Source organism: Dreissena polymorpha, chromosome 7 (assembly GCF_020536995.1).
Source record: "Dreissena polymorpha isolate Duluth1 chromosome 7, UMN_Dpol_1.0, whole genome shotgun sequence".
NCBI classification, from domain to species: Eukaryota; Metazoa; Mollusca; class Bivalvia; order Myida; family Dreissenidae; genus Dreissena; species Dreissena polymorpha.
The window spans coordinates 2,638,037-2,663,761 of NC_068361.1; the positions used below are offsets into that span (position 1 = coordinate 2,638,037).

The following is a 25,725-nucleotide window of genomic DNA, read 5'->3' on the forward strand; positions in this document are numbered from 1 at the left end:
GGAACAATTATGAACCTACTTAAAGAAAAAGATAAACCATAGAATGTTTTTCTGAATACATACATTAACAGTTGATCTCATGTCACTATAATATCCAGAAATAGACTAATTCATTAACCAACAGTAAATGTTTTACGACTTTTGTATTCGTAGGTCATTATTGAGGCGGTAGTTGGCAACAGTTATTTCGGAGACATTGCCATTGATGACGTTGCTATTCTCCCGACAGCTTGCCAGCAGGAGAAGGGATTGCTGATTGGCTAAGAGTCATGATTTCAAATTAATTTAGAACAATCGTTTAATTCAGGGACCTATACAACATAGGTCCCTGTTTAATTACGTCATTCATTATTTTGTTAATTGTTTGAAATACATCCGAAACATATAATATAAACATAAGTCGAAAAATCATAAAATGAAAAGCATCGTTAGATATATACAAATGTATATCAAAACTGGTTCTGTGTGTATGAAATACAGATATATTAAAGAAGACCTTTAGAATTTGGACATGATGTTGTTAAAATCACTGCTCGAATGTAAGCCCTTGTTTGAGTTCACGCATTAAATAGTCGTTTCATTAATCTGAACCTAGAACGGGTTTGAGAGTTGTACAAAATGCTATCATTGCTGCTGCAAACACAGATATGAGGAAAGGGAAAATCTTGCGAACATCTGAGCACCTGATTATTTTTATAGTTGAACCATTTGCTACTATTTCAACTAAAACACAAAAAAGGGAAAAACAAATGACATTACTTAAAGAGTAAGAATTGATATTGTACAACAGGTGTCTTCTTTAGTTAATAACTTAGGTTGTACGAGTGATTAAATTAGAGCTTGGCAAAGACTTGACGAACACCCTGACACCGTATGACATATTGTGTAGCAAGTTTTTAAAATTATTTTACAGAACATTCTGATTTGAAAGGCTTACTTAACTAATTGCAAATACGCCTCTTCATATAATAAGGAAAAATGGTTGAATTTATTTAATGCAAGAATACGTCTTCAAGCAGGCATAACTTCATGTCATAACGAACCGAAAACGGGTATGAGTGTTTTGTCGGATAAATGTGTGTTTACAGACAGTAACAGAGACAAACACAGAGGCAAACAGACAAAAGACGGCGATTCTGATACTGGTACACACCCACGACGTCGTAGCTGAGGGGCGTATAATTAAAGTGCAAAATGTTACCCCTGTACCTGAACACGTATAACAAAAGTACACAATCTTACTTCTTCCTATGTTTAAGACGCTCATCCTACGGTCTCCTCCGCATGTCTTGCTTTTGTCCCTATCACATGGTATGTTTCATTCGGAATCCGGTCTTCTCACAGCTTCCGGATTTATGCTTCCACACCAACAACTGCTGCCCGACCATAACACAAATATAAATACTATTCAGAATTTATTTTGTTTTATCAACTGTACCTTCTTCTTTTCTTACTATTCTAAGACTTATAATTTTGTTTTATCGGCTTTTATCGTAATTTAAATTTGTACACATAATATATAAAAATTATAATCTTAAAATACATGTGTCATACTATAGCAAAAAGAATGCCAAACAGCCTTGAACTCATATACATTGGGTTTGACTAGTATGAAATCAGTGTACAATCTGAAATGGATTTTCACGTTGCATTAAGATACATGGAAGTGCAACAAACCATATCATCGAGTGTATAACTAAACAAAATGTAAAACTTACACATAATGTTCAATATATGATACTATAAATACAAATTCAAATTTTATTAGTTTTGAATTATATACGAATTATTATAAATCATAATCCGTACTCATGTAACATTATAAATTACAAAAATTTACTCTGTTTGTGTAAATGTATTAAATGTATTCTTTTAACGGAGCCAACATAGTTATGTTTAAGGTCTGCCTCTTTTTGTCATGCCACCAATAATAAGGACCACAATGGAAATAAGGGCTTGCTCTTTTTGTGTTATCATTGGTTTGGTGAGCATGTCATAGTTTATTGTATATGATATAGTTTTTAATAATTGCTTATTATTTTATTCTATGTTATGTTGTGAACTGTGTATATGCTTGCTATGCCGAAATAAATCTTTCTATCTATCTTGCAACAATTAATCTCCATCAATATACAAGTAAATCATTATTATATGAATTCAAAATATTTTAAAATGTCATCTTACCTTAACGTAGCTTGGTTTATGGGCCTTTTGGAAGATAATACGAGCTTTTAATACGATACGATAAAACAACTATCGCGAGAAATAACTCTATTTAGACATTGCGATATATTTATTCGTGCAAACAGTGCACTGTTTTGCCTAATGAGTTTTACTGATATAAATGGAGCCTATTTCAAAGAACACAATATTATATGAAGGGAACAATAATTCTTGTTACTCTGCTTGAAGAAAACAAATGCTTGATCGTAGTGTTGACCCCTCTTGTTTACTGATCGTTGTTCCGCTATATTCGTAGTCGCTATAATAGCAGAGAGTCGCGCACAGCTCTGGATTGGTAAAAGGCGCGCTATTATTCTGAACAGTCATAATACGGAAGTCCACATTGTCCTCGAAGCATCCGATGTAGTGGAAAGCTGTCAGGGCACTCTGACAAATAATAATACAAGAAACATGAGCAACGTACCTCTTATCTGTTTTGTTCCTAAATACATGTGCCTATAAGGTAGAAATGATGAATATTGAACTCTGAACTTCTTATTTTGGGGAAAAATATTAAAGAATATTATAATATATGTGTGAGTACAGTTAATACATGCTATTGTAATTGCATCGATGTTGTATTTCAACCATGCGTTATTTAATTAATATAGAATCTTTAAGCATGTTTTCCTGCTTGAAAACCCCCAGACCTTTTCATACGGAAAACGATAAGGCTTTCAAATGTTTTCGACTGTCATGTCATGTGCATGCCTGAAAACAACTAGTTGTGGCCCATCTGTTTATAATACAGGCAAAAACTTCAATCCATGAACAAAATAATCAAAACCCGAAAGACCGCCTTTAATATTGTGATCGTTTAGATTAAAATTTCACTTCTGGGGTAGCTTGTAACAGATAAAAAATAACTGAGTATTTACACACCCGAAATAACGTTTAAACCTGAACAAAATAAAATCGAATTGCATGTGACGAGCCTTATGAATTTTTGACCTGTTGACCTCAAATATTGGTCCCCTATCATCCCAAATAACCATCATAACAACTTGCATGTTTGTAACAGGTAAAATCTTTCTCTAGATATTTTCTACTCTGAATAGACTATATAATATTAACGTATTTGTACCTCACACAACTTTCTTCAAAACAATTCGTCCGAACTATCAACCGCTTATATTTGTATCATTGAAATGACTCCAATCACTCAATCCTCTGTAAATTGGCACCGGTCCATTCTAATGTACAATCGCAGTTATAAAAAGTTTATAATATTTGTTGATTACAATTTAATTCCTTACTTTATTTCAGACTATGCGATGAATGAGTGGATAATGTCAATGGACGATTAATATTTGCATCTGATAATTGCAATATGTTTCGGGTGAAATGATAAGCTTTGATACTTTTTTTAAGTTTACAGACGACTCACGACGACGACAGACAAAAGGAGGTAAGAAAGGCTCACCCTGGTATGCTAAAAATAATAACATATAACAATCGTCGCGAATATTTTTTAGTTGACTAAACAAGTCACGCTAATTTTAAAATGCGATCTTTATTTAAGTTTATCAATAAGAAATTTGCGGGAAGAATAGTGTGTTAATGTATTAATACCATACACATGTTACAACGTTACTCAGATTCTTGTTCAAGCTTTGTAATAATTTGGAATGTTATGACCTACACACATCTACGTAGACAAATACATATCAAAATTGTGTCTGTGTGTATGAATATACATAAATATAAAACCAGAACTTTTGAATCTGAATATGATACTGTTAAAATCACTGTTCAAACGTTCTTCATTGTTATTTTTTCACTCAGAAAATAGTTAATCTGAACCTAGAACGGGTTCGAGAGTTGTACATAATGCTATCCTTGCTGCTTTACACACAGATATGAGGAAAGGGAATACTATGAGAACATATGTGTACCTGATGATTTTAACAATTGAACCGTTTGCTTCCATTTTAACTAATACCCCCAAAAGGGAGAAAATATGGCAATAATTGACGATAGAGAATTGATATTGTACAACATGTTACCTCTTTAGTTAATAACTAAGGGTGCAGGACTGATGAAGTCAAAGCATGTCAGAGACGTGACGAACACCCTGTCACCGTATGATATATTGTGAAGCAAGTTTTAAAAATCATTTTACAGAAAATTCTGATTTGAAACGGAGGTTTAACTTTTTGCATATGTGCCTCTTGATATGATAAAAAACAATTGATGAGGGTTTTAATGATATATTTAGTGCAATAGTACTTCTTCAAGCAGGCATAACTTCATGTCATAACGAACCGAAAACGGGTAGGAGTGTTTCGTCGAATAAAGTTGTGTTTACAGACAGACACAGAGAAAGACAGCCGAATGCCGGCCATGGTGATTTTGATACACACCCACTGCGTCGTAGCTAAGGGGCGTATACTCAAAGTGCAAACTGTTACCCCTGATACTGAAGACGTATAACACAATTTCAAAATGTTACTTCTAATGTTGAAGACGCTCATCCTATCGTCTCCTCCGCATGTCTTACTGCTGTCCCAATAACATGGTTTGTTACATTCGGAATCCGGCCTTTTCACGGCGTTCGGATTAAAGCCTCCACACCAACAATTGACACCCATCTATAATATAAATATAAATATAATATAATTTATTGTGTTTTATCAACTGCACCTCCTTCTATATGATCTTCTTTCGAAATTCTTAGACTTATTATTTTCTTTGATCGGCTTTTATCGTTATTTAAATTTGGCTTATGAAATCTGTATACAATCTGCAAAGAATTACATGTAAAACTTGGCATTTAGATACATTTAAGTGCAAAAACCCATATAATTTATTGTATAACTATACAAAAAGTAAAATTTAAACAACAACACAATGACGATTATTATCATCTCGCTCTCAATCGAATAGCAAGGCATTTCTAACGTTAGATTTTTTTTGACACCAATTTACAAGTAAGTGAATTTGACAAATTAAAACTATAAGAAAAAGGATAACATGAATTAATTAAAAAACAATTCGATATCAAACACGTGTAATTATATATAATTATGTTACATCATATCCTTTATCAATAACATGTATTTAACATAGTGTGTTTAGGCCAGTTGAGTTATGTAAGATAAATGTATCTGAACGTATTTCATTACTTGTGTCAATACATTTTACTCGAAGGGGTTATAATGATTGTTTGAATAACATATTCTTGATCATGGTACATGTATTAATTAGTCCAAATAAGTTTTGTAACACTCCTAATGTTTGAATGTTACTTATTAATAACAGTTAATATACAATACTTAATTTGCCATTTTATCGAATTCCGAGCTTAAAGATTCGTCTTTACTTTTTTCGTTACATTGAGAATATCGAGAGAACATCTGATGAAATTCATAAGAATGAAAAAAGACATGTTGCATAAAACACTTCTGAACTTGCGAACAAATATAATGACTTAATGTACCATTATGCACTTCATTTTCCTTTTTGTTTGTAAAAATTAAGGCTCGGATAAGCGAACAGTACCGCAAACTGTGTGTTGTACCGGTGTCAATGCTGGATCCTAACATATATGTACCTTTAGAACGGATCTACGTTTCCTTCTCCATCAAGGAACTAAGGAGAAGCCAGGTGACACACAAAACATCAAGTCGGAAAACAAATTTGAGTTGCTACAACGAGTTGCTGTCTCTTGAGGGCAATCGGCGTAATACAATTTGTATCCTCGGTGATCCGGGTTGTGGTAAAACGACGTTTTTAACAAACCTGGTTGTTGATTTGTGTAAAGCCCAATCAAAAAATAGTGGCAGCATTAAGAACAATATCACGCCAATGGTCACTACCAGCAAGCAGACGTCAAAACAAACACTTTTCAGCGATCTTGACTGTACACAATTTGTTTGTTTTGGTCATTACGTGATTACAGTAGAACCATATGTAAAGTCAGCAAGATGGTCGAGACTGCCATAAAAAGAAACAAACTAGATAGGATTAGAGCGTCTGAGAACATAAATGTATAGTTCAGACAGACACTGCAGACAAATGGTACAACACCGAAATATCCTTTCCTCCGCCATGCGACTCTACTTGCAAGTGCCGTAAAGACCGAGACATGCCACTATATTTTCAGCGAAACATTATAACCGTACGACAACGGAAACTTGCCAACCGCAGCATGAGCGATACTGTGACGCGTATGTTCAACATTTCCGTCGTTACGAACCACTTAACCGTGGTGGAAAATGGCATTCATCTTTTAGCTGAGGACAGGATATTTAAATAGGATCAACGAAACAAATAGATTGATTTCTTTCAAAAACGGAGACACGCATTGCAAAATAGCGTTGTAGCACCAGCTATTTGTGTGCAGTTAGTTCATCAGTTATACGTTTGACGATTGATGGAAGATTCACTGTGTGCTATATACATTAATATGCTTGATATGTAGATTGCCAAGGGATTGAAAAAAAATTCAAGTTGAAGACTTTGACACTGAAGACATTTGTCTAAGAAAAATAAATAACCCATTTGGAACATAAACCACCGAGTACCTGCAGGTTAATGGGTCGCCGGTTCGCTCTGCAAGTGCATTTGCGTTTAAAACACTCCTCGACTCTAGTGAACAATCGTCGCTAGTCTTTGCGGAAAATACAATCACAAAGCACATGACGACAACAACACGTGATAACTAACTTCAGACAGAAATTATCACAAAGAAAAAATCGTTGGCGCTTAGCTGTGGAAAGATTGTTCCATACATGTTCGTACACAAAACAATTCAGGAAATTTTAGCACCGTTGCATATTACAATCAATCAATACAGGCACAGTTCCATTTTACCAACATGGTCTATAACTCAAGTACTAATCACGTGTAGGAAATTCCTAGATTAGTAATTTAGACTGCTCCTACATGCGTGCGTGTGAGATATATTGTATAATACAATTATCAGATGAGAGCATCTTACACTCGATGCCCGTCTCTTGTGCACACATTAGAATTCTTAATTTCGGGGGTGTTTAATCAATCGACCTGCTATATGCAGCTCTTCCACGCTTATATTAAACATCACACAACTTGCGATTTCACAGCTCTACGTCCTTCCTGAATCGATCAGACATGTAGTGTATATAAACTGGAGTGTTCCGCTCAAGATGTTAAGTCGATAGTGTAATGGTCAAAGTCACGTGATGCGTGTGTGTGTTGCAAATTGTGTCAGTGTGCCATATCTTCCGACGAGACTGATATTTAATGAAGATGTTGAACGGCATTGATATGACGAAATGTGAATTCAAACAATAAAACAGGATTATTTATTTCTATCAAATATTGATTTCCTGGAACACCATTTTATCCAGGTGACAATAATCAAACAGGTTGTCACAGATTCAAGACGAAAATAACACTGATCATCAGCGAGCGACTAAACACTAAGGACGTTGAGAAAATTGAAAATTTACAATTGAGTCGTAATTAAAAATTGATAAAACTGTACATTGTTATTAACGCGAAAAAATGAATAATTGTGATTTGTATTCTTTTTTTTAAAAGCGCAAGGGGCTAATATAAATCATTAAATTATTGAATAAGTTTTAAGAAATGCAAAAACTTTAAACAAGACCCTTTAATATTAAATACATGTACTGAGCTTTCACTTAACTATTCAATTATTATCATGAATTTATTCAACTCCATGCCGTATATATAAATTGAAAACGAGTGAAACCTTTATTGTTTACGAGTTCGTGTTTGCTCTCTGGTGGAGTACATCTCACGGAACGCGGATTTATTCTAGATCACTCGTTCTGCGAGTGTTTTTTTTATACGCAACCGACACATATTTCCACACAGTTTTTTTCAAATATTCTATTTCCAGTTTTAAAGTAACCTACAGTGGGGTTAGGGATTTTGTTCCGAAATTAATCTCTTTACAATCCCTACAAAATAACCCTCATTTTTAGGAATAAATCCTTTTCACCGCTTTTCAACTGAATACAACCTTTTCCATCGTTTTTTATGGATTAATTCATCTCTTTATGGGATTATTCTCTACGCTTGCGCTAACTTAAAGAGATAACCACGTGTTTTATTCATTTATTTGATTAAGAAATGAGCATGTGGAAAAAAAATTGATGTCCATAAGTTGGAAGTGTGTTCTCATGTTGAGTAGCAGTAATGACCCGACTGCAACATATATACGATATTATCATTCTTTATTAAACTTATGATGTTATTTGATTTATAAATCCTCTTTACCACAAACGCAATTTAGCTTAAGTAAATTATAAAACTGAATCATTAAAAAATATACTGTTATATTTTGTAACACCGACCAAATTAAATCTTAATAATTTAAATTATTTTCTACATCCGATGACAAATCTGTTTTATAATACTGTTTGCTTATGATATTTTTTGGGAACACATTATTTGTGTAAATTTAATTTGATGAAGGAAAATTGTTATGTTTTTGCTACTATTAGAGCTCAATTAGACATCCCCTAGTTAGTTTTCGCAGACAGAAAACAATGACGACAGATGTTATATTTCGCAAGAATATTTGCATTACCTCATGTCCGTACATTTGACACATCTCTTACTTAAATTAAATTGTTGACGAGTTATATTGCCGGTCGAGAACTTTAAAAATGTTCCTTATAATGTTAGCGTGCAAGAGCTATAAGGTGTCTTCTTCATGATAAGTAACAGGACTGACGTCTTGCACTGTTCGTGTGTATTGCCTCTTTTATGACTCGAGCATTTACATGTAATGTGTGTTGCTAACTTGCATTTTTTACGTGTGCATATGAAGAAGTGCAATGTACTAAGCTTAAGACACATATACATGTGGGTACACGTGCAACAGGCTTCTTTTTGTAAAACAACAGCTTAGAATCAGTATGTTAATTGCATATGAAATAATTCTACACTCATGTTCATCGATCGCATCTTACTTGCGTTGTCTCTCTGGTTCTGGAAGCACGCGCTATGTCGGTGTTATTAATTAAATGTATTAAATGCTCTCCTCTTTAATCGTGGTTATGTCCAGATACATACAAGTAAAGTATGGTGTTCAGGGATGCAAAAGTCCCAAATCATATCATCAAATGTAGTTTCCGTGGCTAACTAAAAATACGTGCTATGTTTTGTTTTTGGTTGTGTGAAGCGTCATATCGTCTCTGTTAATGGATACAATGGATAGGAAGTGGGTGGAGAGTGATAGCCTAGTAACTCTCTTGTTCAACAATTGGGATTTTGGTCACTTTTCTTAGAGAGATATCCCAAGTAGTCTGGGTCAGAACATTATATCATTTTGCGATCCAGAGATTCAAAACTAAATTTGTTTTAATGTTGACAGGATAAATAGCAACACAATTAACTTTTGAAAGATACCCACAAGTATTTTTGCTTCGTTTCGGCGAGTATATTTGTCGTTATGTCGTATGGTCATGTTGTAATATGACAGAAATATGCCATCATATAGAATAGGACATATGTTCACTGGATAACCTGTTTCTCAGAAGTTCGTGTTAACAACGCATTCAATTTATAATCTGAACATAGATATAAGCTCTAATATAAACGATTACATTATTTAACCATTTCTATTATTTATGTAGCTGTATCGAGGAATGGTAAATAAAGTTGATATTGCGTATGTACTTAGTAAAACTCAGTAAATGCACAGCTGGTTATAAAATAGGCGTTACCGGTGTCAGAGAAGACATGACACCTTAAATCAACCTCTCTATATAACCTTATATCAACATTAATGTAAGTTTTAAACACCCAGATCAAGTATGTATTGCCTGTTTATACAAAGAGAAAAAGTTGTTTATAGTAAATTCCAGACAGATATGTAAGCATAAGCATATATGAAATATAGTTAAGCTTTTGACTAAATGGGGCAAGTTCATTAATGTGACTAAAAGATGTCATTTATATATATGTATTTCTTTACCAGCATTGTATTACATTAAATATAACCGAACATAATTGGAATAATCAAGAATTGTTTTGCCGTCATCAGGATGCGAACGTAAATCCTTTAAGAGCAAATGTAAAGCGCTACTGCTTAACCATGCAGACCTTTAATGTACTTAGCATTGTTAGTATCACACTCTTACATTTAAAATTTTCACTGAAAATGATTATCCACAAACATGTGTGGAGTGTAGAACATCACTGATAGATACACTGTATATAGGAAGTCATAAATATACAAGTATATAATAGAGAACCATACAAGTGATGATATGAAGTCAATTGGAAATGAATTGCATTTGTACAGATTGTACTCACATAAATGATGGGTACACATTGAAGAGTGTTCGTGATCATTCAGCAATTTATAGAGTTTTGCATATGCGATATTTGTAAACACTTGTGCAGTGGACGCGTTTCACTCAAGCTTTCGGAATGATACACTAGACTTACGTGAGAAGATAATCTTTTAGAAGGTGATCCAACATTGTGTAGTAAAACTTGTGTCGTTAACCAGCCTCAAGCCTGAAGCTCATTAAAACATGTTATTAAAGGTTTGAATTCAAGTTGCGAACACTATAAATGAAGTTTTCAATTTCAAGCTTAATCTCACACAGAATTTACCAGTTATATGCATTATGTATGACCACCATCACTTGTTTTCATTGGCCTTTCTAACCGTGAATATCTGATCATCTTCAAGTATATACTGCCAACATCACGGGATATAATTTTTTTTCCAACTGTCTAATGATTGCACTCGGTTATTTTGCAATAGAATGATTTAACCTGAACAACGATATACAAAATGTGTTCATTGAATATTAATAATTCATGTATACATGTCCTGGTGTTTAAACGAAGGTCTGTTATCTCCGATACATGTAACACAAATTTGATTGTGACCCAGGCTAAATTGTTAAAATAATTTTCATTATCTAGTGTACTGTGGTTACTACAAGTATGGAACGTCCGTAGGTAGGATATCTGCATAACTCATAGATAAATGTGGTTTGACGTAAGTTAATGTAGTTAAAGGATTATTGTTCGGCGTAAACGACTCAGATTAATTTAAATTCTTTTAAGATGTTCTTTGCTGTAATTATAAAACCGAGCTTTTACTTGTATATATAAAATGGCGCATATTTGTGTCCATGCACACTGACAATAAATTATAAATATAAACCAATTACCATTTACAATTTCAAAGGGACTTAATGGTATACGGATTATATTATTGATTTCACAAGTCGTCAACATTTAGTACATCAACAGACACACTGTCCACCTTCTGACATAACTGCAGCCAATTTTTATAGTTTGTCATCATGATATGAACATTGCATTCATGTACATTTTGTATATTATTGGATATATTCAACCAGGCTCTCATTAATATCGCTCATTGGGTCATTGTCGACCTGAAATGGCCCACAAGTCCCCCGGGGCTGACTAGAAGCCGAGTCACGTCAACCTGGGGTCACCTCAAACCGGCGCGTGTCATCCCCGGATGACTAGAATCGGCTTCATGTCACCCCAGGGTGACACAAATCGGCTTCTAGTCACTCCTGGCCGTCAAGAATCGGCTTCTATTCATCCGTGTATTTTTTTTATCAAACGGTTACGCATCGCTTTTCGATGTCGTCAAAAAAACGCGCGCGCGTTCGACCAGAAGGCGGCTTATTCCGGAAACAACAACAACAACAACAACAAAATGTAAATAATAATAGAAAACAAGAGAATTTTACAATGATAGAGTATGTGTGATAAAATTTAAAAAATAAAAATAAAAAGATCTGAGATAAAATGCATTTAATTCCGGTGTACGACTCCCGCAATTAATTCGTTTAGTTTTTTTTTACATTTAGCTCTGCTTTCGTGTGTGTAGTATTTATACACAATTTTCCTCCCAATGAACAACCAAATCATATATTTTTTGTTGAAAAAGTAAAATTGTTTCAGAGGGTGACTTTATGCTGATTTCAAAGGTGACTAGAATCGGCTTGAAGTCATCCCCGGGTGACAAACATCGGCGTCATGTTACCCCCGGTTCGCAACATTCGGCTTCATGTCACCCGGGGATGACTAGCGTCGGCTTGAAGTCACCCTAAGGTGAAAAGAATTGGCTTCTAGTCACCCCGGGTGACTTGTGGGCTATTTCTGGTCCACACTTACCCATTGAGCATTATTATCCTGTAAAATATATCAGCAATATTCCAAATAGTGGCTGATAAGTATCTCCGGAACAATTTACGTTACAATCTCAAAGTTTGCATCGGACTTATGATTTTAATATCACTTTAAGCAAGTTGTCTATTTTTTAATAACATATTTTTGTTATCAAAAATACTGTTTATACATAAAAGAAGTAACCTATTATGTCTTAATATTATTTACTTATCATTATTAAACACATCAATGAATATTATAACCAATATGTTGACTTAGAAAATTTAGATTAATGATTGCGTGCAGCAACTTCCGATCTCTATATTAACTAGAGTCTAAAATAAAACGCTACATATGTGTTCTGGGTCTTTATCAACATATACGGACCAATACCTTTAATTATTACAAGCCTTTAAGCATGTCCTCTGTTGTACTATGTAAAGATATGGGTAATGACCCCCAAAGAACAAGTTTTACCACGTTTTGTGATTAATTTAAAATTGGTTTAACTTAGTGGACATTATACAAACATTCATTTTAATATACAGTATACATCAGGTGAACTTTATTTTGTAAACCAGATTCGTATAAATCTCTTTAAGAATTAAATACAAACATATATTCTACACATTTAAATGACACCATAGGCCAAGTTTGGTTACTCAATTTGAATTTTCTTTTAAATGAAAGGCATTTTACTATAAGGCATGATGCATATTAGCTTAATAGACCGCTTAAAGCTGTTCCGAATTTTATATTTTCATCGTCATATGTTTATGTTATTTATCAAGATCCCTAAGAGCATGTAAGAAAGTTTATTCTAAAACCATCATTAATTTATGGTGAACAAACATGGTATTGAATACCTCAACTTAAATATGCATAATTAAAATGAAAAAAATACTTAACATTCAACTCTTTTTACAATCTTTGTCTTATTGATTAAAGCAAATAAATCACCTTAACTTTTCGCATCATCTATAATTTCACGAAAACTTAAAAATAAAGAAAAAAGTATTTCCTGATTATATCGTATTCAAATTACAAAGCTGTAATCTTCGCGTTATCATTTAAATATGAATATTACCTTTAACTTAACAATATAGACATTAATTAATTAAACTGCAAATTACAGAGGCTTGTGTGGGTGAACTTAAAGCACACTCAGTCAGAGGGAATAAGGCCATACAATCGGTGGTAATTGAGGACAGATACACTATCATATCAGCCATAGAGGCTGGTGCGTGTAAACTGAAAGAACAGGTCATAAAAGGAACATAACACATAGAATGTGGCGTAATGGAAGGAAGTGACACTATCCTTTCTGCAATAGAGGCAGTTTCGGGGGAACTGACTGGACACGTCATAACAGGGACAGGGCACATAGAATCGGTCGTAATGGAAGGAAGTGACACTATCATTTCTGTAATAGAGGTAGGTGCGGGGGAACTGAAAGAAAACGTCATAAGAGAAACAGAGCACATAGAATCGGTCGTAATGGACGGAAGTGACACTATAATTTCTGCAATAGAGGCTTGTGCGGGGGAACTGACAGAACAGGTCATACGAGGGACGATGCACATTGAATCGGCTGTAATAGAAGGAAGTTACACTGTCATATCTGCAATAGAGGCAGGTGCGGGGGAACTGAAAGAACATGTCATAAGAGGGACAGGGCACATTGAGTCGGCCGTAATGAAAGGAAGTGATACTATCATACCTGCAATAGAGGCAGGTGCGGGGGCAATGAACGAACATGTCATAAGAGGGAAAGGGCACATTGAATCGGCTGTAATGGACGGAAGTGACGTTATCACTGGATTGGTTGAGGCAAGTACGAGGGAGATTTCATTTCAAGTAGACGTGGCAGAAAGGGAAATCAGAAAGCTCAAGACAAAGAAGGATGACGAAGATAACGATTTGCAATGCAAAAGTAAGAAAGCATTCATTTATACACATGAAATATAATTTCCACTTCAAACTGTTAAAACTGTCGTAGGAACGTTTTGTGTATAATTTTTTTTATTTAAACTGCATTTTCATAGGTTATATATTGCAGTTAAACCACATTTTATTTTACAATGTTGATATTGGTAAACAAATTGTGCATGAATACGTTTTGCATTCCATAGTGCTAAAAGGCATAGCAAAACAGAATTATTTATGAATTATAGAAAGGGATAACAAAAATGATGGAAAGAAAATATATATCAATACAGAATTAGCAATCGTTACTTATAGGCCAGTAGTTTAAATCGCGAGATGGATTAATGTCTGCAAAACTCGCATTGACAAAAGGACCAAGGGCCCTATAGCGCTCTATTGAGGCCTAATGCACCTAAACGTGTCTCATAAGCTGAATTTCAGAATAATAAAAGTACTTTATGAAAATTATATATTTATAAAATATGCCCATTGTTATGCCCCCCCCCCCAAAAAAAAAAGAAGAGTGGGTATAGTGTTAGCAGGATGTCGGTCGGTCGGTCTGTCGGTCGGTCTGTTGGTAGACCAGCTCGTTTCGAATCAATAACTCGTCAAAGGATTGACCGATTGGATTGATATTTTAAATGTGCATTGGCCTTGGATAGTAGGTGACTTCTATTGAAATTGGGATCACTATGTCTGAGGCCAAGGTCACTGTCCCATAAGTGTGAAAATCGTTTCCGAGCAATAACTCTCCCATAAATTAACAGTTTGGCTTGATGTTTTACACGTGAATTGAACTGGACAGTAGAGGATCACTCTTAACATTGGGGTCACTATGTCAAAATTCAAGGTCACTGTCACAATAAGAGTGAAAAGCGTTTCCGATCAAAAACTCGTCAACGAATGTGCTGATTTGCTTGATACTTCACTCGTGCATTGACCTTGGGCAGTAGTTGACCACTATTAAAATTATGGATAACAAGGTCAACAATCAATGTCAGTGTCACAATAAATGTGAAAATAATTTCCGAGCAATAACTCGTCAACGAATTGACCGTTTGCTTTGTTACTTCACAAGTGCATTGGCATTGAACAGTAGATGACACCTATTGAAATGGTGGTCACTAGTTTTAAGGGAAGGGGGCTTGTGTTTCCGACCGTGGAACTCTTGCTAATTTAGATTTCGACTTAGATATCATTAGAACAAATGTTCTTCTTTTTATTAGATTTGACTTTAAATTACGTCAGGAGTTCTTACAAGATTTTTGACATGTAGAATTAGTTTTTTATCCTTAATGACCCAGTTTCAACCTCAGCAAAAATATCATTATTGCAAATGTTCTTATAATGCTTAATGCTGATAGGAATAACATGTAACATCAGAAGATAAGTCCCAATGATATCTCGGCATAACTCGAAAGTGGATTAATTGAGGTTTATAATAAGGTCACTTGATTAATTTAAAGCAAAGCGTGTAACCAATCTAGAATACACATGTTGTTCCAATATTTATGAAACTTTGTCAAAACAGTTTTCAATATCTTTGCCAAGTGTAAAAAATGGTTTCAGTCTGTTAAACTAGATTTTGGCCTGGAGACGAAAAATGATTACTTATATGGCTTTAGAGAAACCTTTTTACATTCTAGAAATCACATTGTGCTTCCGTTGTTAAAAACAATTGGCAAAATTTTGTACCTCAGCTAAATTAACAAAAATGGTTTCCGGTCATTAAAAAACATGACCTGACAGTTTTCCTTATAAGTTTTTTTTAACCATCATCATCATCATCATTAGCAGCGGCAGCAGCAGCATTAACAGCATCCTCATCATCAGCATCATCATCATAATCATCATCATCATCATCATCATCACCATCATCATCATCATCATCATCATCATCATCATCATCATCATCATCATTATTATTATTTTAATCATCATTATTATCATGCTCATCTTTTATCCAGTTTTAACAATATTTCTTTTTGGGGCGTGTTCAACGGCAGGGTGAGGATGACGAGAACTTTAAGGATCTGAGCAAATTACTTGAATTTAAAAAAAAGACGATGTATCAGGGACTGTGATTTGTTTTGTAGTTTATATGTATTTAGTTGAATGTCTAAACGCTCACCTTACTATAAACGGTCGAAAGTCAGTCAACCGTCAACAACAACATCATCATCCTCATCAGTATCATCATCGTCATCATAATAATCATCGTCATCATCATCATCACCATCATCATCAATATTATTAGTTTAAACCTATTAATTTTAGCTCGACTGCATCGAAAGCCTCAGGCTTATTAAAACGCTTTCGAATCCGTTTCTGGCGCCTAGAACCCGGACTTGTTGTCTTTGGGGGAGATCTAAAGAAAGCTCCCACAGTGGAGATCGAACCCATGACCCCCCGGTTGCTATGCTGACACCATATCCATTACACCACAGCGACCTCATGAATTGTTATCATCGTACCGATTGACTGCAAATATTTTATAATTACATAAATTACTGATTATCTAATAATACCATAAATTATTCAGTTGTAAGAAATCGCTCGCAAATTGACGCTATCGCTATTAAAATGTGTATGAGATTAAAATATTCATATTTAAACTATGCGAGGGCAATTATTCGATAACGGAAGATCGCATAAGGTTTATGGGGTTATTTTGAAATTCGATGATTAGATCTAGCTATAATCATAATTAGAAAACAAACAATTAGACAGCTATTGTTCAACTTGAAGTAATATGTACATTAAATGAAAGCACGAGGTATATTGCTTTTGAGGTCACCTTGTCCAAGGTAACAGTAACGGGCTTATGACGGTACAGTAATTTCCGTTAGTTAACTAGATAACGATTTCAACCACACTCATGTTAATAATTATTATATTGGTTACAATTAAGGAAATTGAATTTGAGGTTGCCATGTCAGGGCACATATTGATGTCTGGCTCCCCGTCAGTGCGAATACACGTTTTTAATATTTAATTATATTGGTGTATTCCAAATTACTTTTTGCTCGATAAACATATATGTGTAATAATTTGCTTAGCATACTGATAAGTAACTCAAAAATAAGTCAAATATTTCAATAATAAACTGTTTATAGTTTTGCGTTGACGTTTTATCATGTCTTGCTGCTTTCATGCCACACTTATAATCGTCAAAACGTTTCCGAAGCCTGTTATTGTATATCACAATTACTCTATTCTTGCAGAAATTCAGTCGTGGTTAATCGAACAGTACCGGGCAATGTGTGTTGTACCAGTGTCGATGCTGGATCCTGACATAGATGTACCTTTAGAAAAGATCTACGTTGCCCCGTCTATCAAGGAACTATGGAGAGGCCAGGCGACGGACAAAACATCAAGGGGGGAAACAGATTGTTTGAGTTGTTACAAAGATTTGCTGCATCGTGACGGTAATCATGTTAATACAATTTATATCCAAGGAAATCCGGGTTGTGGTAAAACGACGTTTTCAACAAAGATCGTTCTTGATTGGCGTGAAGCCCATTCTGAAACTATTGCCAGTGCTAAGAAAGAAATCACGAAAAGTGCCAGTACCAGCGAGGGGACGTCAAAACCAACACATTTCGGAGATCTTGACACGCTGCGAGAGTACACCTTTCTGTTCTTTGTGTCGTTACGTGATTACAGCGGATCCATGTGTAACTTCAGCAAGATGGTCGAGGACGCAATACAGAGAAACAAACTATCTTGGAATGATAGTTTCTGGCAACGTAAATGTATTGTTCTTACAGACGCTGCAAACGAATGGCACCATCCCGAAATAACCTTTCCACCGCCATTTTACTCAGAGTGCAATTGCCTTAAAGATCGAAGTATGCCTCTGTATTTGCAGCGAACAAATATTACCAACATTATAACCGCACGACCATGGAAACTTGCCAATCTAAGCATGAGCAATACTTTGACGCGTATGTTCGAAATCTCCGGCGTAATAAATCCAAAAACCTTGGCGGAAAATGTTATTAATGTTTTAGCTGAGATGGAAGGTATTTCTAAGAATGATATACAATGTAAATGTATTGATTTCCTTGACAAAGTAATGTCACAAAACTTTCATCATCTCATCACAGTTCCAGCTGTTTGTGTGCAGTTAGCTCATCAGTTTTACGTTGGACGATTGATGGAAGGTTCACTGTGAGCTATATACATTAATATGCTATATACGCATATTGCCAAGGGTTTGCAAAAACTTCAAATTGAAGAATTTGACACTGAAGCAATTTGTTTTGAGGAAATAACAAAAACATTTGGAACAGAAACAACTGAGTATCTGCGGGCTAATGGGTCGCTGGTTCGCACTGCAAGTGCGCTTGCGTTTAAAACACTTACAGACTCAAGTAAAGAAACGTCGATAGTATTTGCGGAAAAAAACATCACAAAGCACATGACAAAAACACAACTTGGTTACTTACTTCAGATAGGGATTATCACAAAGAAAAAATCTTTGGCGCTTAGCCCGCGAAAGAATGTTCCATTCATGTTCGTACATAAAACTATTCAGGAGTTTCTAGCATCGTTGTATATTGCAATGCATCAGACGGACATTGAAGACATCACGAACGCCATTAAGTCGGTGTATTGTGATGCTGATTCTATACTGGACATGGGTCAGTTATTTATCTTCACGTGTGTAATGTGTGCTGCTGAAAGAATGTCAAACCACATCATGGATGTCATAACATGCGACATGGAAAGCAAGCTGCATTCTATTTCAGACCCGACGATAGATCGATTTTCCACGCATTATTTTGCACAAAGAATTGTATTGCATGGCTTTATTGAAAGCGTGGCAAATTAACAGCCTTGCTTACAACTGAAACTCAGTCATTTAGTACTTTGTGTTGGTAATAAGAACGAAAACGATGCTTTAAATACGTTAATAGATATGAACAAATCAAACATCGTTAGCATTGACACACAATATATTTTCTTGCTTCAACAAGAATCATCATATTGTGTACAGGAAATTATTTCGCAATCAAGAGATACATTGTCGTTTCTGCGGCTTGAAACCGCGGGTCAATTAGACCTACAGGGTCTAAGACTCAAGTACTTATCATGCGGAGGACGTTCCAATATAAGTAATTTAGACTGCACCTGTATGCACACGTGTGAAATAAATGTTTTAACACATTTATCAGAGAATTGTATCTTACAACCGATGTCCGTCACAGGTAAAAACATTAAAATCCTAAAGCTTGGGGTTGTTCAATCAATTGATCTTCTCCGCGACGCACTTCCAAACCTGGGAAATTTACACACGCTAATATTACACAGTACAAATTTTCCGAACACAAATCTGTACTACTTTTCTGAATCTATCCGAAGGGTAGTTTATATGAACGTTGTAGTTTCCGCTCAAGATGTGAAGTCGATGGTGGAATGGTCAAAGTCACGGGGCGCGTGTGTGTGTTGCGAATTTATGGAATGTTTAATATCTGCCAATAATTGGATGGATATAAGTCACTGGATGACACAGCAGGACGGCATTGAAATAACGCAATTTGATTTCATAGCAAGCTTAAAAGAGATCATTATTTCTTTGAGCATCAAGTTATCAAAGTGACAATACTCAAACAAGTTGTCACACATTCAAGACGAAAAGATCACTGTTCATCAGAGAGCGATATAACACTAAGTACGTTGACAAAAATAAAAATCTTCATAAGATTCATAATCCGAAATTGATAAAATTATACAGAGTTATAAACGCGAAAGAAATTGAGTTTTACCTATTCGGTAATATAAATTATAAAATGATTGACTCAAGCTATGCAAAAGTAGCAACAGATATACTCGTTTGGTCTTTGGTAACATCTGGCATATTGTGATCTCATCTTGTATGGAACAGCTCAATGCGAAATAAACAAAATGCATCGAATCCAAAACATGCGTTCCAAATTCGTACTCGGCCAACATAAATATGACAGTTCAAAAGATGCTTTGTATAGACTACACTGGCTACCAGTAAAAGCCAGGATATTATTCAAATTTCTGACCTTTCATGTATAATTGTTATGTTGGTCACGCGCTAAAATACCTTACAGAAATTGTAACAGTAAAAGTACCAGCACGTAACCTACAATCTACAGTCTCGTATGACGGATGTGATGATGTTAAACGCACAAAGAGATAAACCTTCATGGACAGGAGTTTCGGAGATGTTGGTCCGAAACTGTGGAATGAACTACCATCAAACATCCGGACCTCTGTCTCAATATATATTTTTAAAAGGAATTTGAAAACATTTCTCTTCAGAGACGTTTCAACCTGTTTTAATTTGAATACCGGTGATTAAAAAATCGAGACTCAGCGTTATAGATTTATTTTATTTTTTATAATTTACGAGTACGATGGTTGTCCTGACGGAGTTTGATTTCTCAAATCTTCAACTCACATGGTGGTAGTATAAGCAGTGTCTTTTAGTCACGCTAAGCTCCTCTAGTTGTGTTTATAGTAACATTGTCATGTTAACCTTCAAGTTGTGTCCTGTAGTCACAATTGGTCATTCTATTTGTGGCTTGTAGTCACAATAGTTCAAATAAGGTTAAAACCTCCTAGAATTGTCCGTTATGTGACAGGTGACCGGTAGCTGCGACATCCGACAGCCAGAGTGCAGAAATATCCTCTCACGTATCCTTTCAGTTAATGAAAAACAGTATCTTTATGTTCCCAAAACTTTGCTCATAATAACATTATAATTATTGTCTTAATACTAGTTATATCAATTTATAACAATATTTTACTTTACCTGTGTTTTAATATTGTGCCGCCATTGTTTACTGATAAAGTTTGTGACAGCATTTGTATTTATATCACACAATTTTAGATTATTGGTAATTTAATTAATGCTCCCTAATAGTATTAATCACTCTCATTGTTTATCAGTTTCATGTACGTTTATATGTTTTGTACAACGCCATTGAATATAATTATATAAATAGGCGTTTCATCAAATAAGCAAGTTTTAAGTTCCAAGTTTATAAAATTCAAACACTGTTAAATATTAAGCTTTCATTTTACTCTGTAATTATTATCATGAATGTATACAACTTCAAGATGTACATACTAATTGAAAAACTAGTGAAGTGTTTCTTGTTTATGAGTTTGTGTTTATCTGATGGTTTGTCTCTCACGGAACACGGAATTATATTTCACTCGTCCTTCGAGGGTGTTTATACGCGACGGATATATGTTACTACAGGTATATTTGATAAATTCTTTTGTTTGTTTCCGTTATTATGTAACCTATTCCATGTGACAATATATTGTGCTGTTATGTGCAGTATATGCAATATATATTCATAACTAACTCATAACTAACTTCCCTGTAGATGTTAACGGCAAGTTTATCTCATTATATTTGTAATCATTTGTCATGTATGAATGAAATGGCCGCACTATACACTTGGAGGCAAATAACTATAACATGTGTAAATAGAATTGTCTCAGAAACTATATAACTAAGATTCTATCTGAGTAAATTTGAGGTTAAAAATTGTAATATGTCAATATGTTTATATGCACGTGCTAACACTTTCCAATTTTTAATAAATGCACGTGTAAATCACTGCCTTTTTAGAAAATCACTTAACTGATAGGCTATTGTCGTTAGATTGTACAATTGCTCTAGTTCAAATTGACATTTTCCAAATAAAACTCTTTTTAAACCTTTCTTAACAGTTTGTGTTAAATCTGTTTCCAATTAAGAATCATATATGAGGTTTGCAATACATTTGGTTTGTGTAATGATACATAGTGACGTATATAATTTTGCCTGTGACATATTAACGGTGGAGTTATTTTTTTAGGAAGACTTACAATTTTGGCCGACACTACGTCTTTCGTTATTTGTACTAGCAATGTGTATTACGTTGTTGGTGTTCTTTGACGACATTTGCGTTTCTTCTTAGTCCACGCTGCTTTCCGAGCGCGTCATTGTTCCGACTTTGATTGAATATTGCGGTCAACAATAAATCACACAAAACACATTATGAAATGGTTTAGACATAACATCACATTTTTAAAACTCCTTTTCATTTTGCTGAGATCCTTCTTGCAGAGATATTTTGCATCGCAATTATAGAATATCATGCATTGGTTCACTAACGGGCTTTAACGATTAATTTTATGGAAATTTAATTAAATAAATAAAAAATATTTTGTGCAAAACATTGCCTTATATTGCTTTTATGTTCTTGATTTTTTGGCAAAATGAGTATCGAACCATTTGCACAGTATTTGTTCATGTCTACACATTAAGTCAAATAAGATGTTGATCAGATGTTCCTCGGCGTAGCTACGACACAGGAAATGGCTAAAATTGAGGTTAAAACACATTCGTGAGCATCACATCTAATATACAACGTATGAAAGAAATTTGATGGATGTATACACTAAATAATATACACGCGTTATGCTTTTAACTTAGATATGCTCTATGATTCTCATAAGAGTACATTCGATCAACATTGAACGTTATTCTGCACTAAAATGTAACGCATCCTATTACAGTTGTTTTTCCCCTGTTTTGGCAGCAGACATTCTGTCGTTGTGAGAAATAAAAAAAAAGTACATTTTATTTTTCGTTTCTCAAGGCGTTATACTCAATAACATCAACATGTGTTTAATAACTTTATATACGATGTATAGAAAAAAACAGTTTAAGGACGCGATTCCCGTCGCTAGGTTCATAGTCGACTTACGTAATAGTCTTGTTGATGTAGATGATAAACTTGTCATTGTTGGTCTTCGCTATACCGCGCGGGTACTCGATGTTAAACGTCGCCATTCGACGCCGAAAGTTCCTGCTCCTCACGACACGTATGCGTTTCCGTCCGAGTCTATCGCCAGGCAATCCACGCCATGGCCAAGAGACTTAGTTCGAATCCTCTCCCGAAGCTGTCGAATAGGAATACCTCGGACTTCCAGCCGCACGCCAACCAGCATTTATCATCCATCGAGGCAAAGTTAAAGTTGATGACGCCAGACTGGTTCTCCACGCAGAACGTCGCCACTTCGCTGACGGAGATGTAGCGGGGTGGATCAGGTCAATGGACAGACGCCCGACTAGGTACCGCATACTCATTTCCGCCTGTGTCTGGAAGGTGAACTCAAGGCTGAGTTTGATTACCTTTCATACTGAGTTGCAATTCCTTCTTCGCCAGTTTTAGGATGTCCTGCCGGCAGGGAACCACCCAGATATCCGTGCCGAAGTCCGCCATCTGGTTAGCTTTGGCGATCTTCTGCACAAAGTCAGCATGTCCCGCTCCACCGCTCCCTTGTCCTCGACAACCCGCACCTACTCATGAACAAATTCCGTGTCCAGTTGTCTTACACTACCAATCTATAGCTTTGTAAGTCTGCTCCCGCCTCCCGGACACAAATTTTCATCTCTTGCGCGACGCGAATAACATGAGATTCTCGGTCGTGTAGTCCTCGTGCGTGGTCAGGCGACACCGCATGCTCATCGGCTATTGGCATGTGCGGCAGTATAACGTCAACTCCTCGTTCGTATGATTGTCGCAGTAACCTACAAGACAGCAGCAAATAAACATAATACCAAAGCACTTGTCTATTATGTAATGTACGATGAAAGCATACATACGTTTATATTGGTTTTATCAAACTACAAATACTCAATGTATTTTGGAGTGGCTAAGGAAATACTATTTCAAAATCTACAGTTTTTAAATGGCTTGTATCAATAGGAGGGTTGGTTTCGATTATCAATTAATTCCCGTATTTAAGCGTGTTCCGGCAATAAGCTCTTGCTTAAATCGGTGTCAAATTTACCTTTCAACCATTAATACGTTAAGTGTAAATTTATTTTGAATATATTGTCATTCTGATTCTATACTTAATATAAATGAACGTGTAGTACCACTAGCGTCATTACGTTGATATCGCTGCCCACATTGTATTTGTTTGCTTCTGTTACTTCTGTCAGACCGTGGGTTTGATTCAGAGGTATATTGAATATAATATGAGTCGCGCTCTGTGAAACAGGGCTAAACACGTATGTTTATGGTATTGTTTGTATAAAGGAAGTCGCTTCTATGCGAAATCCCAGTTAAATAAAAAATAAGGTTGATGGTACTTCCCCCGCGCACACATTCATTTGCATAAGTCTGGTTGAAAAGAACTGCAAATATTACGCCGACCATCCACCAGTCATCGTGAGGAAGAGCCTTCCCTCTGGCATTGCCGGGCTAACCAGGGCATGTGTTTGAACAACGTTTAGGCGCTCTCAGTCGACACAGCCCTGGGGTGGAGTACTTCTTTTCATTGCACACTTTGGGAAGGAGAAACACTGGCGTATGGGAAACACGGGCGTAAGTGTAATGTTAAGGAGGGAAACCCAGTCGTGTGTAAAACCCAGTCGAGTGTAAAACCCAGACGTATGGGTAATTTTGGGGAGGGTAACACGGGCGTGTGGAAAACAAAGCTTATGGGTGAGGTGAGGGAGGAGGGCGATAGCCGCATATACTAAGAATTACAACAGTAAGGTATGTGTTGAGTTGTTGTTTATATAATGTGCTTTTTATGGTACGGCATAGACGATATTTATGAGTAAAGTTGCCACTAGACCGTGGACAATTAAAAAGAACAAAAAAAATTACTATATGGTTAGGAGAAACCAGTTAACAGAAGATTGTATTTACAAGTAGTCAAATGAATGATAATCTCTGTTGCATGTGCTTGAAGTGTCGTCCCAGGCGGCACATTCTAATCATGGACGACATTTTCCGCCTAAATTTATTTTTTTAGAAGAGGTTTTCTTGAAATCTAAATGTTCGATCAAAGCGGAAATTGTCGACCGTGATTAGCATGTGCAGACTGAATAGGCTAATCTGGGACGATGCTTTACGCACATGCATTAAGCCCGGATTTCTCAGAACGCGGCTCATATGATTACGAACCATGAAATGTATTTGAACTTCGCGCTGGCATTAATACTTTATGTATTTGTTTTGCTTATGTTCACACCAAGCATATTGAAATCGCATTAGCTATTATAGCTGAAACTTCAAGCAGAAAAGTGTCCAGCTGGTTTCATTTCTACACAAAAGAACTCCGAAAAAGACGTGCATGGGCAATCGATAAACAAAGATACATAACAAAACATCTTAAATAAATCACTGAGTTGCCCTTATCTTATTCTAACCGTGCGCGGCACGTGACCATCCGCGGCCACCAGCGCGGCTGTTCTGTACCAAACGTTCCAAGAAACACACCGGACACGGAAAGGTCCCTGATGCGTGCGCATGCTTGAGCACGTATTCGTTGAGGCAAATGAATCACATGGTGCCCAGGCACAGAAGAAGCTGAGGCTTCTAGAAGGTTCCGAAATATAGCGGACACCGGTCCATGGTCGCGACGGAAGTATACGGTTTTAGCATGTGAAAT

At 35.7% G+C, this 25,725-nt stretch overlaps 2 protein-coding genes across 3 annotated transcripts in view; both read left to right on the top strand.

Moving 5' to 3' along the window:
• The window catches only part of LOC127837500 (uncharacterized), an 18,744-nt gene extending 16,640 nt beyond the window's left edge, over positions 1–2,104 (top strand). For both annotated transcript variants that reach the window (XM_052364644.1, XM_052364643.1), the window contains exon 12: positions 154–2,104. In XM_052364644.1, the coding sequence (XP_052220604.1) occupies positions 154–264 (111 nt within the window). In that variant the 3' untranslated portion in view covers positions 265–2,104. The remainder of the gene's footprint in view (positions 1–153) is intronic.
• A 9,037-nt stretch (positions 2,105–11,141) lies between these two features.
• LOC127837501 (uncharacterized) lies at positions 11,142–21,991 on the top strand. The gene is made up of 3 exons (XM_052364645.1): positions 11,142–11,200; positions 13,487–14,284; positions 17,502–21,991. The coding sequence occupies exons 2-3, from the start codon at positions 13,651–13,653 to the stop codon at positions 18,452–18,454; spliced, it is 1,587 nt and encodes a 528-aa protein (XP_052220605.1). The 5' UTR covers positions 11,142–11,200; positions 13,487–13,650; the 3' UTR covers positions 18,455–21,991.
• Positions 21,992–25,725: the final 3,734 nt, after the last annotated feature.